The 15,039-nt window shown below is 47.2% G+C and overlaps 1 protein-coding gene across 2 annotated transcripts in view; it reads right to left on the bottom strand.

Annotated features, from left to right (window-relative positions):
* Positions 1 to 3,190: 3,190 nt before the first annotated feature.
* The window catches only part of OLAH (oleoyl-ACP hydrolase), a 44,447-nt gene continuing 32,598 nt past the window's right edge, over positions 3,191 to 15,039 (bottom strand). For both annotated transcript variants that reach the window (XM_040434545.1, XM_040434546.1), the window contains exons 3-7: positions 9,282 to 9,420; positions 7,265 to 7,364; positions 4,637 to 4,806; positions 4,138 to 4,220; positions 3,191 to 3,469 (exon numbers count right to left, since the gene is read on the bottom strand). In XM_040434545.1, the coding sequence (XP_040290479.1) occupies positions 3,327 to 3,469; positions 4,138 to 4,220; positions 4,637 to 4,806; positions 7,265 to 7,364; positions 9,282 to 9,420 (635 nt within the window). In that variant the 3' untranslated portion in view covers positions 3,191 to 3,326. The remainder of the gene's footprint in view (positions 3,470 to 4,137; positions 4,221 to 4,636; positions 4,807 to 7,264; positions 7,365 to 9,281; positions 9,421 to 15,039) is intronic.

The raw sequence follows: 15,039 nt of genomic DNA, 5'->3' as shown, positions 1-15,039 counted from the left end.
GTAGGGTTGAGCGAAGAGGGTTCGGATTGCTGTAGCCGAACCCGATTATTTTAAAAACTACGTTAAGAATATCGGCTCCGTCCTACTGTAAAAAAATATTGCCTCCGCGGAGGTCTTTCCAAAGTTTCAGCAAATATCGCAAGACTTACTTCATCTAGCCGCACGTGTCACTTCGTTTAGGGCCCATGCACACGACTGTATTTTTGGTCAGCATTTTTTTCGGATAGGATGCGGATCCAATCATTTCAAAGGGTCCGCAAAATATGGGGACAGCACACAGTGTGCTGTCCGCATCTGTATGTCCGTTCCGTAGCCCAGCAAAAAAGACAGAACGTGTCCTATTCTTGTCCATTTTGCAGACAAGGATAGGCATTGTTATAATGGATCCAGAAATTTTTTGCGGATCCACGTTTTGCAGACCGCAAAATACATGCAGTTTCGTGAATGTAGCCTTGTTCGCATAAATTACTGTATTAAAATACAAAGCCAAACTCAGCTTTGTGCCTCATTAACGAAGCCGAGTTCAGCTTCATATTTCGATACAGTAATTTATGCGAATAAACAAAGTGACCCGTGATAGAGGCTAGACAAAGTAAGACTGCGTGTCCCCAGTGGCCGTATTGCGGCCCACATACGGCAGGTCCGCAATACATGGGACACCGGCCGTGTGCAATCCGCATCACGGATGCGGACCCATTCACTTCAACGTTCCATTCACTGGAACAGAACGGAACCACAGAATGGAAGCACGACGGAGTGCTTCTGTGGTGTTCCGTTCCGTGCTTCTGTTCCACAAAAAGATAGAACTTGTCCTATCTTTTTGCGGAACGGACTGATCGCGGAACCCATTCGAGTGATCGGGGTCGCGATCCGCATGCGGCTGGCCCATGGTCGGTGCCCGTGCACTGCGAACCGCAATTTGTGGTCTTCAGCACAGGCACGGGCAGCACAGTTCGTGTGCAAGAGGCCTAAGTCTCGCGATATTTGCTGAAGCTTCGGAAAGACCTTCGTGGAGGCAATACATTTTACAGTAGGACGGAGCCGATATTCTTAACATAGTTTTTTAAAGAATTGGGTTCAGATACAGCAACCCGAACCCGATTTGCTCAACCCCAAGTCCGACTGTGTGAATGCAGAACCTTAGGGGCCAGTGAGCAGTGATGGCCAGTTCGCAGTGTTCGCCAGCGAACACATGCGGGCTGCCATCTTAACTCACAAGTCCAGCGATGCACAGGTAAGCCCTTACCTGTGCCTGTGCCGCGAGCCAGTCTGAAACAAATGCGGTCACCGGGAGCAGGCAGTTCCGAGAACAGCGCGATGAAGGCCCCCGGCGGTTGTTCTCGGAACTGCTTGCTCCCGGTGACCGCATTTGTTTCAGACCGGCTCGCGGCGCAGGTACAGGTAAGGGCTTACCTGTGCATCGCCGGAACTTGTGAGTCAAGATGGCAGCCCGCATGTGTTCGCTGGCGAACACTGCGAACTGGCCATCACTGGCAGTGAGCATAACGTTCCATTGCTGTTTGGCACATTAGTCGGATCTACATCTATAAAATCGGAGGAACAGAACATTTCAGGCACCTTTTTACACACATCCAAAATATAACACTTTTTTTTTTTTTTTAAAGCAAATCAAATTATTTGCATGTAGCCAAAATTATAAGTGATTTCAATACATTTAAAATCAATGTGATCCACTGGTCATGATTAGAATTTTAAAGGGAAAACCCAATCAGATTGATCTTCTGGAAAGTCATTAATACAGTAAATCACATGTCTGTGATCTCACCTCAAACCACCTTGAAAGGGCTTACTGCTCTGTCATTAAAAATCTGACACAATGAAGATTTACTAAGCAAAATGCACTTGAATTCTGCCTAAAAAAAAAAAAAATACAGGCCATGCCCCACATTAGTTAGGCCTCATGTTGCAGACCGCGATTTGCAGTCCGCAATGCACGGGCAACGACTGTAGGGCCGCCTCATGCGGACAAGGACCCGTACACTTGAATGGTGCTTCCATGGGGTTCTGTGCCTCTGTTCTGTACCGACCTTCCAGATTGCGGACCCATTCAAGTGCATGCGTGATGCAGGGTGCACGCGGCCGGTGCCAGTGTATTGCGGACCCAGGCTGGGCAACGGTCGGGTGCATGAGGCCTTATGCAGAGGGATTTAAAGGGAACCAGTCAACATGAAAATGCAAAAAAATCTGCAGGCAGCAGGTTATAGAGCAGAAGGAGCTGTGCAGAGTGATGTATAGTTTTATGGGAAAAGATTCAGTCTAATATGTATTTTATACATTTATATTCCTGCTCTTTCTGGGCTTTGAAGTCCAGGAGGCGGTCCTATCAGTAATTGACAGATATCTCTATATACACTGTCAAAGGGGAAAAGAGCAGAGATATAAATGAATAAAATACAAGTTTTACTGAATCTTTTCCCATAAAACTATACATCACTCTGCTCAGCTCCTCCTGCTCTATAACCTGCAGCTCAGACACCATGTTCAACGTGACAGGTTCCCTTTAAGGATTCTGCAGAGCCCCTTCATTCATGGAAGGCTGTGGTAGTCAACGATCAGACATCACTTTTCTATGACAGATCAGAGGATGATTTCACTGGATTTCCCCTTAAAGGGGTTGTCTCATCTCAGAAAATGGGGGCATATCGCTAGGATATGCCCCATTGTCTTACAGGTGCAGGTCCCACTGCTGGGACCCGCACCTATATCGAGAACGGAGCTCCGAAAGTGAAGGAGAGCGCACTGCTATTGCCGTCTGCCCCATCGAAATGAATGGGAGCATGGACCACGCATGGGCGGCACGCCCCCATTCACTTCTATGGGAGAGGCGGGGATTAGCGCTCCCCGCTCGATATAGGTGTGGGTCCCAGCGGTGGGACCCGCACCTATCAGACAATGGAGGCATATCCTAGCGATATGCCCCCATTGTCTAAGATGGGAATACCCCTTTAAGGCCTTATGCACACGACCAGGCCGTTTTTTGCGGTCCGCAAAAAACGGAAGCCGTCTGTGTGCCTTCCAAAATTTGCGGAACAGAACGGGCGGCCCATTGTAGACATGCCTATTCTTGTCCGCAAAACGGACAAGAATAGGACATGCTATATATTTTTTTGTGGGGCCTCGGAACAGAGCAACGGATGCGGACAGCACACGGAGTGCTGTCCGGATCTTTTGCGGCTCCATTGAATCGAATGGGTCCGCATCCGAGCTGCAAAAACTGCGGCTCGGATGCGGACCATAACTACGGTCGTGTGCATGAGGCCTTACAGTTAAAGTCCTGCAGTTTTCACAGCCACAGAAGATAAACTTTAAAAATAGTCCATTCCTGTCCCTTCTAAATATTTTGACATGTAGGCCATTAGCGATGCCTCATTTTGTGGGTCCTTTAAGTAGAAATGTCCCCCTGGCAGCATGTGAATGTTGAAGTCTCCACTTGTGAGCTCCTTCCAAACTGTAAGCAAAAAACACAAGGAATAAATATGTTCAACATTTGCATTTTACAGTTGAGTATTCCAGGGTTCTGCCCCCCAAAATATGCAATGAAGGGATGATGACATTGATTGTTATATGAGATTAGAAAGGTCTGTTCTTTACAAAAAAAATAAAAAATCTCATCCAGCTATTTTAGCCAAGCTATAGACACAACTTTCCCAAAGACCACTGTTTTGAATTTTTTTTTTTTTCCAGGAGTAGAATATCAGGATAGGTCAGCAACAACTGATCGTAGCAGTAGTGAACTTTTCTTTGGCCAATGATGTCACGTTCATCGGTCACAAAGCCTATTTGCAGCTTAGTGTTATACAAGTGAAAGGGTCTGGGCTGCAATACCAAGCACAGACACTATCCAATGTACGGCGCTGTGCTTGGTGTGCTCACTCAGAGCTGATCGCTGGGGGTGTCAGAAGTCAGACTCCCACCCATCAGATATTGATGACTAGCCTGAGGATAGGTCATCAAAAACGAACAAATATATATATATTTTTTAAAGTTGGTAACCATGGAGACACATAGGTCTGCATAGGGGCTATGAAAACAAAACAGTTGATTTTAGCAATTACAAAAATGGTTGGAAAGGTGGACATAGCCTTGTAGTGTAGCCGACCCCCAAGGCAAACTTACCGGCCAAGTCACGAGGGATGTCTTCTGTCCCATAAAAGCACGTCAGGCCACAAGAAAGGGGAGGAGAGGCTGGCTTATCATAGCTGCAGAGTCAGAAAGAGCATTCCTAGTAAGTATCTCTAACAGCCACATATAATGACACAGACACAGGTCCTCTTAAAATCACGTTAAGGGCCCCATTTTGCTCTGGCTTTGTTTTTTGTGCACTTTATGTGGTTTTTAGTGTTTTATTTTGCAAAACAAATATTTGAATGGTGTTTTTTTGTTCAAACGCTTTTTTCCCCCCTACAAGAGAAGGGGATGAAAAACTGACAGAATAAAAAAAAAAAAAACAACAATTGGGAAAAATACACCATGAGGCTTGTCTGCCCTGTCTTTCATATCTTCCATAGACTTTCAAACTAACATCTGGAAACAGCATATTTTTTTTTTTTTTCAGCAAAAAACACAATCTTCATAAGGGAATTCTGGGGGAAACTACAGTATAATAAGAACTCACACATAGCCATCAACAACTCTCAGATCAGCTTTCAGCGGCGGGAGGAAGAGCTGCATGGCTTCCTTGTTCTCCAGAATTTCAGGCGGCGTTCCCCCCGCGGTAGACAACCACTTCAGAAATTCTTCGTCGTTCATCTTAGATTTTTTTTCAGATGAGTAACGAGATGTGGCCTACAGAGAGCAGAAACATTTATATATGTTTTTTTAGGATTAAGCATTGCAAGAACCCCCTACCATCTTAGAGAGGTTGACAACCCTTTACAAATAATACTGCAGCTCATTCAGATTCAATAGGCTGATTGGAGGGGGTCCTGAAGGACAGACCCCCAGGATCCAACATCGATTGCTTATTCTAAGAATAAGGTTTGTCTGGGAGAAATCCCTTTAATTTTCCTTAGTATAGAAAATGCTAGGACAAAGGCAGCAGGCAGGGAGCGGATGGAGGGTTAGAGGGGTACCAAAGTAGACTTGGAGATACTGAATGGATCAGTAAATTAAGGGCTTGTTCACATGTTGGTGTCCCGTTCCCGTATTGCGGACCGCATTTGCGGATCCACAATACACGGGCACCGTTCCGTTGTCATTCCGCATCACGGATGCGGACCCATTCATTTCAATGGGTCCGCAAATCCGGAGATGAGGAACGGAACACTACGGAAGCACTACGGAGGGCTTTCTGGGGTTCCGTTCTGTGCCCCTGCACCGCAAAAAGATAGAACATGCTCTATCTTTTTGCGGAACGGAGGGATCGCGGACCCATTCACGTGAATGGGTCTGCGATCCCCATGCGGCTGCCCCACGGAAGGTGCCCGTGCATTGCGGACCACAGCACGGGCGCGGGCTTCACACGGTCGTGTGAACAAGCCCTAAGTCTGTATATTAGAATAAATGTCTGTTCATTAAAAAGGACTTCCTGGGAGTTAAATATTGATGAGCTATCCTCAGGATGAACAATAAAGATGAAAAAATAAAAATACAAAATTAAAAAACAGAAATAAAAAAAAAGGAAACAGCACGTCCAAACTTGTGGAATTTAAATCAGGATGCGAGTGCGCGCTTCTCCGTTTTTTTTATTTTATTTTTTTCATCTTTATTGTTCACACTACCTTTGGGGAATTTTACCACCCCCCTGGAGACGAGCACCCACTACACTTATACTAAGGAGTGCTGTTCATCCTCGACTATCCTCAGGATGGTCATCGGTATCAGATCTGTGGTGGTCCGACTCCTAGCACCTTCGCCGATCAGATGTTCTGCATAGAATCCCAAACGCGGCACCGTACACTGCATAGTTGTACTGCTTCGTACTGTAGACCAAATGGATCTGAGCCGCACAAAGGCCATGTGTAACGAATGGAAGTGACAACACAGGCCGTGGAAGAGGATGCACAGCTGATTGACAGGGGCGCCGGGAGTCGGTCCCCCACCGATCAGATATTAATTACCTATCCCGAGGAAAGGTCAGCATTGGCCCAGCAATATTTGAAAACCCCTTTAAGCCACGGAGGGTAGAGCTTACAGACAACCCAGTTCTGAAGGCAACAACCCACAGCATGAACATGCAGAAGTTCCTAACCTAGACCTGAATACCAGTTAGAGGTGACGTCCTGACAAGACCACCCCAAGTATTGTCAGAGCATCCCTGCATAAACCCTAGGTTCAGTCCCTCCAACACATTTCACAGTAGCTCACCGGGAAGTAGATGAACTCAACTCATTGGAGGTTAAATGACAGTGTCTAAAATCGAGGACAAAACAGGAGGACATCGCAGTGGTGAAAACAAAATATTACGCTGGCATGAAGTAGAACATCAGTGGCCGCATATTAAGTAGGTCGACAAAGTGGGAAAGACAGGACTGGGAGACAGTCTCAACTGGTGCAGACAATGGAGCAGGAACATTTCCCCCCGGAATATATCTTATGTAGACTTTTTAGAAATGGGTGGGTGTCAATGATTTGAGTGACTGATGTCCTCAAGATTGGCAGAATCTTTAATACAACAGTCACAGAGGTCTATATCGCTTTCCAATGACATAGGACATGTCAGAAGATAAGGTTGACCTACACCAGCAGATAGTGTACGGATGATATCTCTGTGGCCATGGCTAAATGTTTGCCCAATATGCTAATCCTACAAGTCGGATAGACAATGTGGGTCATCCTGAACCTTTCCTATCCTAAACGTGGCCACGCACAGAGTAACATCTTCTGAATCCGTCAAGTACGCCAATGTGTATGGGGGACTCCTGGCCCTTCCCCAACAGATGATGTCGGGAGAATGAAGAATCAGGGATGTGGAACAGCCACACCCGATCCTTTTGCGGAGCAGACTGTGCACGTGTACAGGGCTTGGGATTTATGACCCTTCAGCTGACAGCTGAATATATTAGATTATTTGATCATTTCAAGTTTTTGGGACTACCCAGGTGTTAGTGGTTTTACACCTGTGTACAATGGTATAGTCTCATGCGGCAGAAATATCTGCTACCGTCCCATCCATCTGAATGTAGCTTGCAGAAATCTATGCACACAATGCAGAAACATCCCTAGTCAGATGCATTGGAAGAATTTTCAGTTATATAAATTTTTGCAACAGATCTACTGTGTGTGAATGTACCCTAAGACTCACGTGAGGCGCAGGCGCTCCAGACACGAACAGATGCACGGGCTCCAGACCATATTTCTCCTTAAGTCTAAGTGCGGTAGCAAAACTAGTGAAGGACCCAAAGCTGTGATGAAAAAGAAAACAAATCAGAAATGCTTCCGGCCGTCAGGAATGTGGCAAATGTGATGTCCGATGGGCAGTTGCTAACAATGGACACATGAAGGAACTGGAGAAATAATCCTGCCATCTGCAGCACAAGCTCCCGCCGGACTCTAGAGTTAATCGCACAATGCGGTTTTAGTCTGTTAAATAGATGAAGACTTCATAAGACGACATGGCTCTGGATGACACGGCATCGGAAGCACTGACACAGTCCTGTAACACTGCCGCATACAGTGCGAAAACATATTTACAAAGACCCTGTGGCCGAAACACACCCATGGCGGCCATTTGTGGCCAAAACCTAAGGGGCCACTGCCATTTATACTATCTAGGGTTCCCGGATTACATCCACTTAAAGCGGACCTGTCACCACTCCTGACATGCCTGTTTTAATAGCTTCATGCATTCCCCATGTAATATCAATTCTGGAGCCTCTATTCTTATGGCTCTATGTTGTGCCGTTCCTTTATTATTTCTACTAGAAGTGATGAATGTACCCTTACTGCAGACTGCTAGCAAGTCAGAGGGGTGTTACCAGTTGGGGGAAGGTGTCTCCTGCACAGTCTGACAATCGCAGCACTGATTGGATAGAGTGAGACTGTGCAGGGACACGCCCCCACCTGGTTACCTCCCCTCTGTACCCTTACTGCAGACTGCTAGCATTTCATTCACTGAGGGGTTATCCAAGATTTACTAAAATTATGCAGAGAGCAAGGGGCAGTGTAACATTAGAAAAATAAAAAAACCTTACTCCCCGTTACAATGTCCTATCGGTCCAGCGCTGCTCCTCCAGTGGCCACAACTCCGATCCTCGCTGGGCCTGCAGTGGAAACATGCAGTTCACATGTCACGTGATGCTGTAGCCAGCCAGTTATTGGCTGTAGTGGGCACGGGAGCAATGAACGTGATTTCATTAATACAGGCTCGGCGGGGATCGGAGCAGAAGTGTGGGAATGGCGGGACATTTTAAAGGTGAGTAGGTTGTTTTTTTTTGTTTTTTTTTCACTGCGCCTTGCATAACTGAGGATGATTGAAGTATTCTTCCAAAGGAAAAATGTCTGCCCCCATAATCACTGCTTTACCTCAAATTTCTCTAGTGCTTGGCGCTTCAAAATACAATTACTGTATATACATAAACATAGTGAAAAGTATGTGAACCCCTGATCAGCACATCCATCGTCCTAAAACCATGAGTACTAAGTGGAATTGGATGGACCGCCTCCTTTGTTGTGTTTTCGCGTCGTCAGCCGGCGCATGCGCAATAGTTACTGTGATGCCGTACAAGGAATGGGCATCGCAGTGCGCATGCGCCGGCCAAATGAATGAGTGCGCAGACGCGGGATCTCGGCGGAATAACAAGTTGGTACATAGGCGGTCAGAGGGAAAGGATGGGCGGGCGGAGGGTAGGAAGGGGGCGGGGGGACGCAATTAAAAGGCTGAGCAAGCAGGGCACCTAAGAGAGTAACACCGCCCCTGGGCACTTGCGAGCCCTCATTTGCATATCTTATAAAGATCGTTTTTGATGGATTTTATAAGAGCAGGAAAGATGCCAGAGGTAACGTTTTGATTAACTGTAAGCATGCTAGAGAGCAGTGGTAAAGGTTAAAAAAGTGAAATGCTGGTGACAGACTCCCTTTAACAGATATTCAACTTCTAAGAATGGCTGCAGTGGCTGAACTCGGTAACAAGGAGGGAGGTCCATATACTTTGGCCACCAAACAGGACATCAGCAGCTGTTCTTGTAGGGGGCAGACTCTTCACGGTTAATACACCACACCATTAAAATGACTCATAGAATAGAATGAGCGTATACCATAACCATGGACGTCACTCAGCTACTTCTGATAGGTTCATTGAATGTGATATCAGAACTACTTACCTGTGGCCGAAGAAAGCAAAATTTTTTTCCTGCAGTTGCGGTAACAATACAGCAGCCACTTCATCGACTATTTGGTCCATGCTTGAAGAAAATGGCTCTGAATGCCGGGACTCTCTTCCTGGAAGGCAGATTGAGCAGACTGGAAAGACAAGTAGTCAGATAAATCACACACAGTGCGAAAATTATAGCATTCTTAATACAGAATGCATAGTACAATAAGGCTGGAGGGGTTAAAAAAAAAAAAAATAAAAAAAAAAATAATTAACTCACCTTAATCCACTTGATCGCGCAGCCCGGGTTCTTCTGTCTTCTTCTTCGCTGTGCACAGGAATAGGACCTTTGATGACATCACTGTGCTCATCACATGGTCCAATCACATGGTTCATCACCATGGTGAGGGACCATGTGATTGGATCATGTGATGTGACGTCACCACAGGTCCTTAGCCGGCATCTCAACATTACAGAAGAAGACAGAGATCCACAACTACGCGACCAAGTGGACTCGGTGAGTTAATTTATTTATATTTTTAACCCCTCCATCACTATTTTACTTTGCATTCTGTATGCTATAAGGGAAAATAATACAGATCGGGTCCCCAGCCGGATCGTCACCTAGCAACCATGCGTGAAAATCGCACCGCATCCGCACTTGCTTGCGGATGCTTGTGATTTTCACGCGGCCCCATTCACTTCTATCAGGCCTGCGTTGAGTGAAAAACGCAGAATATAGAGCTTGCTGCGATTTTCACGCAACGCACAAGTGATGCGTGAATATCACCGCTCGTGTGCACAGCCCCATAGAAATGAATGGGTCAGGATTCAGTGCGGGTGCAATGCGTTCAACTCACGCATTGCACCCGTGCGGAGTACTCGCCCGTGTGAAAGGGGCCTAAGGTGAGTTTTCCACGCGGGTGCAATGCGCGGGTGCAATGCGGGATGCAAACGCATTGTGCCCGCACTGAATCCGGACCCATTCATTTCAATGGGTCTGTGTACATGAGCGTTGTTTTTCACGGATCACTTGTGCGTTGCGTGAAAATCGCAGCATGCTCTATATTCTGCGTTTTTCACGCAACGCAGGCCCCATAGAAGTGAATGGGGCTTCAGCGAAAAACGCATTGCATCTGAAAGCAAGTGCGGATGCGATGCGTTTTTCACTGATGGTTGCTGAGACCATTCCGTTTTTTATTACGCGCGTGAGAAACGCATTAATGCACATTTCGCCTGCGCGAAAAAACCTAACCGATGAACACAATCGCAGACCAAACTGACTGAAATTGCTTGCAAAATGGTGCGGGTTTTCCTGAACGCACCATGAACGCATCCGGACCTAATCCGTATCGTTCGTGTGCAAGAGGCCTAAGGGTTACATATCATCATGAATCAATATAATGCTATGTGACCCTGTCAGTGCTGGGAGGTCAGGCTGAGAGCTGTGCTGCGGACTCGCAGTGTGACAAACGCTTGTCTGCAATGGGCCTTACTTATCAGTTTCTTTAGAAAGGAAGCTCGAAAAAGTCTCAAATTATGGTGCAAATATTGTGTGTGCCATAATCTGTGACCCTTAACGCCATAAAAGTGGAGTTAAAGCACTACTAACTCTCCCCAAATGTGTCTTCTGTGCTGTTTTATTTAGGCTACTTTTACATTTGTGTTTTTATTTCCGGTTTTGAGATCTGACAGAGGATCTCAAAACGGGAGGAAAAACGCTTTAGTTTTGTCCCTATTCATTGTCAATAGGGACAAAACTGAACAAGCCGGAACAGAGTGCGCCAGAATGCATTCCGTTCCGTTGCGTTCCTATCTCGGCAAGTAATGTTTTTGTGTGTGGCATGGGAAAGGCATAAAAAACCATGTAAGGCTGAGTTCACATCAGCGTTCAGCCTTTCCGTTCTGCTGCTCCGTTGTAGGAGCAGGAGAACGGAAAGGACAGATTCGGCACATAACTGAGCTGAACGGAGTGTCACGGGTAGAGTCACGGGAATCAAGATAGAGCGGAGGTGCACCCCCTGAGCTGCCACCCGGTCCCCTGTCTCTGCCTACTTGCACCACCCTCCCTAGGTGACGGAGCGCAACTGGGCGACAGTCCCTAACCTACTAAGTGCAAGCAGAGAGAAAGAGACAGCAGGGAAGCAGACAGCCACTGAGAAGTAACACTAAGCGGACAAGAGGTAGAACAAAAACGGAAGGCGAGGCGGGTCAACTAGCCGAGGTCAGTCCAGGAGGTCATGTCAGAACAAGGGAAGAGACAAAGACAAATCCGTAAACAAGCCGAGGTCAAAATCCGAGAGGTAGCGTCAAGGTACAGGGAGCAGGCAGAAGAGGTGTCAAGAGGCGGATCGAGGGTCAATTCCAGAGGTAGCTTAATAACAATAAAGTACACAGCCTATAGGACGAAAATCACAGGCAACCTGTGGCCAGCAGGTTGCCTGTTTAAATAGTGGAGGGAAGGGGTCATGTGACGTGGCCAACGTCACATGATCCCTCCTCCCTGACAGTAACTGAGCCCCAGCTGGTCCCCATGGCAACGAGGAGCGTCGGCCGTTCCTGCATGAGGATTGCGGCCTAACATCCCGCCTCCCCCGTCACCATGGCGACCGGGACGCCGCACACAGGAGAGCGCAGCCAGGAGACGTGAATTCCCTGGCTGCCGCGATATCAGAGGCCGACGGCGGCGCAGGGAACAGGAAGCCGGCCGTCTGCCTCTCGTAACACGGAGCCTACTGACCCCATAGACTATAATGGGGTGCGTTAGGTTTCCGCTCAGAAGATGATTTTGGAGCGGAGACAAAAGTAGTGCATGCAGGACGGGGATTGAAAAAAATGAAGGTAAAAATCAACTTCTGTCAGCTGCAGGGCTGGGAGGGAGGGTGACTTTCTCCCTGCAGCTTACACTCAGACAGCACAGTGCTGCTGTCTTAGAGTGAGCTGTTCAAAAGGACACGCCCCCGATCCAGTAAAGGCCACTGTTTAAGGGGCGGGCCCCAGTGGAGGTCACTGTCAAGGGGGTGGCATGCTGTGAAAGTCACTGTTAAAGGGGAAGGCTGCTGTAAAGGTCAAAGTTAAGGGGGTGGGCTGCTGTGGAGGTCCAATTTTAAGGGACGGGGCACTGTGGGGGGTCAGTGTTAAGGGGTGACGGGCTGTGGAGGTCACTGTTTTAGGGGCGGGGTGCTGTAGATGTCACTGTTATAGTGGATAGTGTCGATATCTTTTAACGACACACACAAACATTAAAGAGGACCTTTCACCGATTCTTACCCTATGAACTAACTATACAGATATGTAGAGCGGCGCCCGGGGATCTCACTGCACTTACTATTATCCCCGGGCGCCGCTCCGTTCTGCCGCTATGCCCTCCGGTATCTCCGCTCACTAAGTTATAGTAGGCGGAGATACCAGTCCCTAAGTTATGGTAGGCGGAGTCTGCCCTAGCGCTGGCCAATCGCAGCGCAGAGCTCACAGCCTGGGAGGTTATTTTCTCCCAGGCTGTGAGCTCTGCAATGCGATTGGCCAGCGCTAGGGCAGACTCCGCCTACCATAACTTAGGGAACGGAGATACCAGAGGGCATAGCAGGAGAACGGAGCGGCGCCCGGGGATAATAGTAAGTGCAGAGAGATCCCCGGGCGCCGCTCCACATGTCTGTATACTTAGTTCATAGGGTAAGAATCGGTGAAAGGTCCTCTTTAAATGAAATAGATTAAATATACCCGAGCGAAGCCGGGTCCTTCAGCTAGTTTTCAATATAATACAACTGGATCTGTTCTGAACTAATTCAGTCTGTTGTATTATTCAAACGGATGCGTTTTCCTGCGGTTTTGAGATCCTCGGCCAGATGTCAAAACAGGAAAGGAAAACGCAGATGTGAAAGTAGCCTTATGCAGTTTTCTGTTTGAAGTGGATTTTGATGCGGTACTTAGGCCTCCCATCGATTCCTCATGGGATCATCTGTGTAGAAGCTGCATGAAGAATGAACACATTGGGGGAGATTTATCAAAACTTGTGTAAAGGAAAACGGGCGGCCTGGATGCCCATAGCAACCAATCAGATTCCACCTTTCATTCTTCAGAGCTCCTTTGGAAAATGAAAGGTGGAATCTGATTGGCTGCAAGGGGCAACTAAGCCAGTTTTCCTTTACACAAGTTTTGATAAATCTCCCCCATGGCTTTTATTTTTTTTGGCATTATGGATTTTAAATCTGCTCATGGAGAAAAAACGCTCTGCATGGTCTACAGAGAGGATTTCTCACTGAAAACAATGGAGGGTGAATTTTTTTTCATGGATTTTGGTGTATGGAAAATGTGTGGCTGTGCCCTTATGTTGCAGATTTCACCCTTTGTTAGGACTTATGCACACGACCGTTGGCTGATTTGCAGTCTGTAAGTTGCAGATCCACAAAACATGGCAGTGTGCATTCCGCATTTTGCGGAACAGAACAGTTGGCCGCTATATGGAATAGTCCTATCCGTGTCCGCAATGCGGACAATAATAGGACGTTCCATTTTTTTGCGCCACGGCTATGCGGACACATTTTTTAAGGGCTCATTGAAGTGAATGGTTCTGCATAAGGGCTGCAAAAAAACGGAACGAACATGGAGAAAAAGTACGTTTGTGTGCATGAGCCCTTATGGAGAGGGGGAGATCTGAGGCAAACCTGCAGCGTCAACAAATGATTAATTGCAGCGACAAATGATGCACCATTTGGAACTGTATGGATTTTGCTGCCGTGGAATTCCAGCAGATCCGCTAGTTAGACAGCGATATCCCCGCTCTTGTACTGCTGCATTATTAAACAGGTTTACATTTCAGGACTCCAGGAAAGCTGGGTGACGCTTGCAGGACCTAAGGGTAGATAATTGCAGATAACTAATGCGGCAGAAGAGGACAACTCCGGGGCTAGGGGCGATGAGACGTGGAATAAATTATTGCCGCTCGCAGGTATTAAGACCCACTAAACGCCCTGATCTGAATACACTGGATATCTTGACCTGAGACCTTGAGCTGCAAATGGTAGCGTTGCACAGGCCAGCATTGTGTCCAGCCGAGGACATACGACAGATGTCTTTCACTCGGAAACAGAGGGTTTCTTCTCTGCTGGAGAGATATGTGATGTGACCAGCACACCAATGCTGAGCACAGGGTGCCAAGTCCACGGCTTGCCTTTGTTTCCTATGCTAATGTTGGGCCCCCGGAGCCCGAGTCATTCTGTTCTTTCACCAGAGAGCTCTTTGAAAAGCGTCTCCAGCTTCCCAACCCCCAGAATTGCCAGCTCTGAATGCCGATATAAAGTTACACAGACAATGGCTTCTCCATGGAGCTCAGACATTGTGCCCTGGCTCCAAACATTCTGGGCCTCATTTATCAAAAAGACTGTCCTGATTGCCCATGGCAACCTATCAGAGCGCAGCTTTCATTTTTCCAGAGCAGCTGAAGACAAGAAAGCTGAGCTCCGATTGGTTGCTATGGGCAACACAGACAGTTTTGATAAACAATGCCCTCCGTGCCTAATGTAATGATGTCCTCTTATATGTAAGAATGTAATATAATTTGGCCTGCATGTAAGGCAACCGGCGACCCCTCCCCATGGGGCTAATTTCAACTGAGTCTATCCCCATTTGCCCCACTATAGGACAGATTTATGAAACTGTCTAGAAGGAAAACATCTATTGCCCATAGCAACCAATCCCAGTGCAGCTTTCATTTCATATTCTGCTCTTGAAAAATGCAATCTGCGCTGTGATTGGATGCCATGGGCAAC

The sequence above is a fragment of the Bufo bufo genome, chromosome 5 (genome assembly GCF_905171765.1).
Source record: "Bufo bufo chromosome 5, aBufBuf1.1, whole genome shotgun sequence".
Lineage (NCBI taxonomy): Eukaryota > Metazoa > Chordata > Amphibia > Anura > Bufonidae > Bufo > Bufo bufo.
The sequence above is the reverse complement of the archived record's forward strand: the minus strand, read 5'-3'. Positions and strand labels throughout refer to the sequence as shown.